General features: G+C 52.4%; 2 protein-coding genes across 2 annotated transcripts in view; one reads left to right on the top strand and one right to left on the bottom strand.

Annotated features, from left to right (window-relative positions):
- Positions 1 to 4,143, top strand: part of LOC123753484 (pro-resilin-like) — a 16,523-nt gene extending 12,380 nt beyond the window's left edge. The window contains exon 2 of the mRNA XM_045735469.1: positions 3,201 to 4,143. Within this exon, the coding sequence (XP_045591425.1) occupies positions 3,201 to 4,143 (943 nt within the window). The remainder of the gene's footprint in view (positions 1 to 3,200) is intronic.
- Positions 4,144 to 5,391: 1,248 nt separating this feature from the next.
- LOC123753483 (uncharacterized) lies at positions 5,392 to 6,480 on the bottom strand. The gene has a single exon (XM_045735468.1). It carries the CDS (start codon positions 6,478 to 6,480, stop codon positions 5,392 to 5,394), a length of 1,089 nt encoding a protein of 362 aa, XP_045591424.1.
- Between the last annotated feature and the right edge of the window lie 226 nt (positions 6,481 to 6,706).

Raw genomic sequence — 6,706 nt, 5'->3', positions numbered from 1 at the left:
CTCACAAGAACAGCCTGGCTTGAGGCCTGGCTTAGGTAGTACATGAACTTCAGGAACTCACTCCAGGTATACTTCAGGTATACTCCGGGTATACTTCAGGTATACTTCAGGTATACTTCAGGTATACTTCAGGTATACTTCAGGTATACTTCAGGTATAGTCCAGGTATGCTTCAGGTATACTTAAGGTATACTTCAGGTATACTACCTCTAGATTGAGGGGATAGGAGACGTGGTCTCCTATGCAATTATGTGGTCATTGTAAACTTAGAGTCATGTGGTCATTGTAAACTCAGTCATGTGGTCATTGTAAACTCAGTCATGGGGTCATTGTAAACTTACAGGGATGTGGTCATTGTAAACTATGCAAGGATGTGGTCATTGTAAACTTAGTCATGTGGTCATTGTAAACTTAGTCATGTGGCCATTGTAAACTCATAGTCATGTGGTCATTGTAAACTTACAGGGCTGTGGTCATTGTAAACTAGGCAAGGATGTGGTCATTGTAAACTATGCAAGGATGTGGTCATTGTAAACTTAGTCATGTGGTCATTGTAAACTATGCAAGGATGTGGTCATTGTAAACTTAGTCATGTGGTCATTGTAAACTATGCAAGGATGTGGTCATTGTAAACTTAGTCATGTGGTCATTGTAAACTGTGATATTGCATTTCAACCAGTGACTCCCTCAGTTGTACTTCGAACCCGGACCAGTAAATTATGGGGCGAGGACGGTAACCACTACCACCACTACTACCACTACCACCACCACTACTACCACCATTACCACCACTACCACCACTAGTACCACCACTACCACCACTAGTACCACTATTACCACCACTACTACCACCACTACTACCACCATTACCACCACTACCACCACTAGTACCACCACTACCACCACTAGTACCACTATTACCACCACTACTACCACCACTACTACCACCATTACCACCACCACCGCCGCAGCCGGCTGGTGAGTGACGGTTGCCGGCTGGTCTGGCCTCGCTGATAAGCCGGCAAGAAACGACAGGTCTTTGTAGCGGTGTCTGTAGTGAACATGAAGATGGTGCCAAGACTGTCCTCCACCTCCACCCTCCCCTAGGCTGTGTCTTGTTGGTGTGTGTGTGGGGGGGGGGAGTGTGTGTGTGTGTGTGTGTGTGTGTGTACTCACCCAGTTGTACTCACCTAGTTGTGCTTGCGGGGGTTGAGCTTTGGTTCTTTGGTCCCGCCTCTCAACTGTCAATCAACTGGTGTGCAGGTTCCTGAGCCTATTGGGCTCTATCATATCTACACTATAAACTGTGTATGGAGTCAGCCTCCACCACATCACTGCCTAATGCATTCCATCCGTTAACTACTCTGACACTGAAAAAGTTCCTTCTAACGTCTCTGTGGCTCATGTGGGTACTCAGTTTCCACCTGTGTCCCCTTGTTCGTGTCCCACCAGTGTTGAATAGTTTATCCTTGTCTACCCTGTCAATACCCCAGAGGATCTTCTAGGTTGTGATCATGTCCCCACTTACTCTTCTGTCTTCCAGTGTCGTAAGGTGCATTTCCCGCAGCCTTTCCTCGTAACTCATGCCTCTTAGTTCTGGGACTAGTCTAGTGGCATACCTTTGGACTTTTTCCAGCTTCGTCTTGTGCTTGACAAGGTACGGGCTCCATGCTGGGGCCGCATACTCCAGGATTGGTCTTACATATGTGGTGTACAAGATTCTGAATGATTCCTTACACAGGTTCCTGAACGCCGTTCTGATGTTAGCCAGCCTCGCATATGCCGCAGACGTTATTCTCTTTATGTGGGCTTCAGGAGACAGGTTTGGTGTGATATCAAATCCTAGATCTTTCTCTCTGTCTGTTTCATTAAGTACTTCATCTCCTATTCTGTATCCTGTGTCTGACCTCCTGTTTCCACTGTCTAGTTTCATTACTTTGCATTTACTCGGGTTGAACTTCAACAGCCATTTGTTGGACCATTCACTCAGTCTGTCTAGTCATCTTGTAGCCTCCTACTATCATCCTCTGTTTCAATCCTTCTCATAATTTTTGCATCGTCGGCAAACATTGAGAGGAACGAATCTATACCCTCTGGGAGATCATTTACATATACCAGAAACAGTATAGGGCCAAGGACTGACCCCTGCGGGACTCCACTCGTAACGTCTCGCCAATCTGAGACCTCACCCCTCACACTGACTCGTTGTCTCCTGTTGCTTAGGTACTCCCTTATCCAACGGAGTACCTTCCCTTTCACTCCAGCCTGCATTGATCCGTCCAGCAACCAGGAGGCCTGGTCGACGACCGGGCCGCGGGGACACTAAGCCCCGGAAGCACCTCAAGGTAGCCTCAAGGTATCTCCAGCTTTTTCACTAGCCTTTTGTGTGGCACTGTGTCAAAGGCTTTCTGACAATCCAAAAATATGCAGTCTGCCCACCCTTCTCTTTCTTGCCTTATTTTTGTTGCCTGGTCGTAGAATTCAAGTAACCCTGTGAGGCAGGACCTGCCATCCCTGAACCCATGTTGATACTGTGTTACAAAGTTCCTTTGCTCCAGATGCTCCACTAGCTTTCTTCGCACAATCTTCTCCATCAGCTTGCATGGTATGCAGGTTAGGGACACCATCTTCACTACCACTTACCTCACACGTCCCTCACCAGTTCCTTCACCATTTGGTCACCACTTGGTCCGGGAGACATCTCCGTCACGCAGGGTGCAGTTGCGCCTCCACAGATCTCCAGTATCATCTTTTGATACTGGTAATGGCTCGAAAGGGCCACCACTTACGGGCTATTCATGCCCGTGCCACCTCTTGGGTGGCTTAATCTTCATCAATCAATCAATCACCAGTTCCTTCACCCCCTGACAACCTCCCCCCCCCTGAGCCACACACAAGCAGGGGTGAACCACCAGAGAGCACCTACACCACTTACTACCCACCTTGTGTGTGTGTGTCCCCTGAGCCACACACAAGCAGGGGTGAACCACCAGAGAGCACCTACACCACTTACTACCCACCTTGTGTGTGTGTGTCCCCTGAGCCACACACAAGCAGGGGTGAACCACCAGAGAGCACCTACACCACTCACTACCACACCTCAATGCAATTCGGCTCTCAATCAAGGCCAGTTATAACCCAAATTGACTGAGTAAATGACCAGACTGTTAAACTGTCTTGTTTTCCTGTGTTACGACTAGCTGCCAGGGACGCCCCAGGGATGGCCAGGGACGCCCCAGGGACGGCCAGGGACGGCCAGGGAAGGCCAGGGACACCCCAGGGAAGGCCAGGGACACCCCAGGGACGGCCAGGGACACCATAGGGGAGGCCAGGGACACCCCAGGGGAGGCCAGGGACACCCCAGGGACGGCCAGGGACTCCCCAGGAACGGTCAGGGACTCCCAAGGGACGGCCAGGGACGCCCCAGGGGAGGCCAGGGACACCCCCAGGGACGGCCAGGGACTCTCCAGGGATGGCCAGGGACGCCCCAGGGACGCCAGGAACGCCCCAGGGACGGCCAGGGACGGTCGGGGACGGCCAGGGACACCTCATGGACGGCCAGGGACGCCCCAGGGACGGCCAGGGACGCCCAGGGACGGTCAGGGACGGTCAGGGATGGCCAGGGACACCTCAGGGACGGTCAGGGACGCCAGGAGAGGCCAGGGACGCCCCAGAGACGACCAGGGACACCCCAGGGAGGCCAGGGACACCCCAGAAAAGGCCAGGGACGTCCAGGGACGCCCCAGGGACGGCCTGGGACGCCCCAGGGACGGCCAGGGATGGCCAGGGACACCCCAGGGACGCCCCAGGGACACCTCAGGGACGCCAGGGACGCCCCATGGACACCCCAGGGACGGCCAGGGACACCCCAGGGACGGCCAGGGACGCCCCAGGGACACCCCAGGGACGCCCCAGGGACGGCCAGGGACACCCCAGGGACGGCCATGGACGCCCCAGGGGACATCCCAGGGACGCCCCAGGGACGCCAGGGACGCCCCAGGGAACAATTCCACCAAACATTTAAGAAGATTAAGAGTTACAATAAGCACTGAGACACACTCAGGTCGACGACATCAAGATGTGAGAGTTACCAGAGAACTCTTGCTCTTGAACCCCTCTACAGCAGTCACTGAGAGCTCTTGAACCCCTCTACAGCAGTCACTGAGAGCTCTTGAATCCCTCTACAGCAGTCACTGAGAGCTCTTGAACCCCTCTACAGCAGTCACTGAGAGCTCTTGAACCCCCCTACGCAGTCACTGAGAGCTCTTGAATCCCTCTACAGCAGTCACTGAGAGCTCTTGAACCCCTCTACAGCAGTCACTGAGAGCTCTTGAACCCCTCTACGCAGTCACTGAGAGCTCTTGAACCCCTCTACAGCAGTCACTGAGAGCTCTTGAACCCCTCTACAACAGTCACCGAAAGCTCTTGAACCCCTCTACAGCAGTCACTGAGAGCTCTTGAACCCCGCTACAGCAGTCGCTGAGAGCTCTTGAACCTCCTCTACAGCAGTGACTGAGAGCTCTTGAACCCCTCTACAGCAGTCAATGATAGCTCTGTAGAGTACACTCTACACTTGTACACTTGTACTCTGCTGTAGAGTACACTCTACAGCAGTCACTGAGAGCTCTTGAACCCCTCTACAGCAGTCACTAAGAGCCGTGTTCCTCTCTTACTTAATGGTAAGAGCCTCTACAGTAGTCGTGAAGAACTTTCACTAACAGCCAGGCAGAGAGTAATTGGCTTGACTACCGAACTAGGCAGTTGGCTCCAAACTGCCCCATTGAGCGCCAGTCAAGAGGAAAGTCTGACTTTAGACTACAGAGGCCTAGAAAACTCTTGAAAGTCTGCTCAGGTAAATCACCAATGGAAGAGAGGGAATTATGAGGGGGGAAAGCGCCAAGCCATTACGATTATATAGCACTGGGAAAAGGAGTCAGGATAAGGATTTTGGGATGGGACGGTGGGAAAGGAATAGTGCCCAATCACTTGAGGTGGGGAGGGTAGAGCGACGATCTGGCTTCATGCAGGTCGGCGTTCGATCCCCGACCGTCACTTACAAAGTCCTGGCACACATAAAGTGACTCTCAAGGCCTGGCATATGGGCAGAGTCACTTACAATGGCTGAGTCAGTCGAGTATTATGACAGAAATCATCAAGATAACCCAGTTTATATACGATATCGTCGTTATCGTCGCTGATATCCTGTTATGTCACGCGGGACTGAGTCGTTGAGGATGATGTAGAGACTTGTTGTTAAGTCTGTCTGTGGTTCATTAAACATTATCTCACTGTGTGTGTGTGTGTGTGTGTGTGTGTGTGTGTGTGTGTGTGTGTGTGTGTGTGTGTGTGTGTGTGTGTGTGTGTGTGTGTGCGCAGGGCTCTGCAGCTTGCTCAGACCTCCCTTGAGCACAGCTGGGACATCATACAGGTCTTCTGTGTTAGCTGGGAGCCTCCTGATGTCAGCTGGGACATCATACAGGTCTCCTGTGTTAGCTGGGAGCCTCCTGATGTCAGCTGGGACATCATACAGGTCCCCTGTGTTAGCTGAGAGTCTCCAGATGTCAGCTGGGACATCATACAGGTCTTCTGTGTTAGCTGGGAGCCCCCAGATGTCAGCTGGGACATCATACAGGTCTCCTGTGTCAGCTGGGACATCATACAGGTCTCCTGTGTTAGCTGGGAGCCCCCTGATGTCAGCTGGGACATCATACAGGTCTCCTGTGTTAGCTGGGACATCATACAGGTCTTCTGTGTTAGCTGGGAGCCCCCTGATGTCAGCTGGGACATCATACAGGTCTCCTGTGTTAGCTGGGAGTCTCCAGATGTCAGCTGGGACATCATACAGGTCTCCTGTGTTAGCTGGGAGTCTCCAGATGTCAGCTGGGACATCATACAGGTCTCCTGTGTTAGCTGAGAGTCTCCAGATGTCAGCTGGGACATCATACAGGTCTCCTGTGTCAGCTGGGACATCATACAGGTCTTCTGTGTTAGCTGGGAGCCCCCTGATGTTAGCTGGGACATCATACAGGTCTTCTGTGTTAGCTGGGAGCCCCCTGATGTCAGCTGGGACATCATACAGGTCTCCTGTGTTAGCTGGGAGTCTCCAGATGTCAGCTGGGACATCATACAGGTCTCCTGTGTTAGCTGGGAGTCTCCAGATGTCAGCTGGGACATCATACAGGTCTCCTGTGTTAGCTGGGAGTCTCCAGATGTTAGCTGGGACATCATACAGGTCTCCTGTGTTAGCTGGGAGTCTCCAGATGTCAGCTGGGACATCATACAGGTCTCCTGTGTTAGCTGGGAGCCCCCTGATGTCAGCTGGGACATCATACAGGTCTCCTGTGTTAGCTGGGAGTCTCCAGATGTCAGCTGGGACATCATACAGGTCTCCTGTGTTAGCTGGGAGTCTCCAGATGTCAGCTGGGACATCATACAGGTCTCCTGTGTTAGCTGGGAGTCTCCAGATGTTAGCTGGGACATCATACAGGTCCCCTGTGTTAGCTGGGACATCATACAGGTCCCCTGTGTTAGCTGGGACATCATACAGGTCCCCTGTGTTAGCTGGGAGCCACCTGATGTCAGCTGAAACATCATACAGGTCTCCTGTGTTAGCTGGGACATCATACAGGTCCAGAAGTACCATCCTCGACCCCCACATGAGAGCAGGGAAGAGCCTTGCCCGGACACATCAAAATGTGTCCGACTT

Source organism: Procambarus clarkii, chromosome 54 (genome assembly GCF_040958095.1).
Source record: "Procambarus clarkii isolate CNS0578487 chromosome 54, FALCON_Pclarkii_2.0, whole genome shotgun sequence".
Taxonomy (NCBI): domain Eukaryota; kingdom Metazoa; phylum Arthropoda; class Malacostraca; order Decapoda; family Cambaridae; genus Procambarus; species Procambarus clarkii.
Note: the sequence above shows the minus strand (reverse complement) of the source record. Positions and strands in the feature narration are given on the sequence as shown.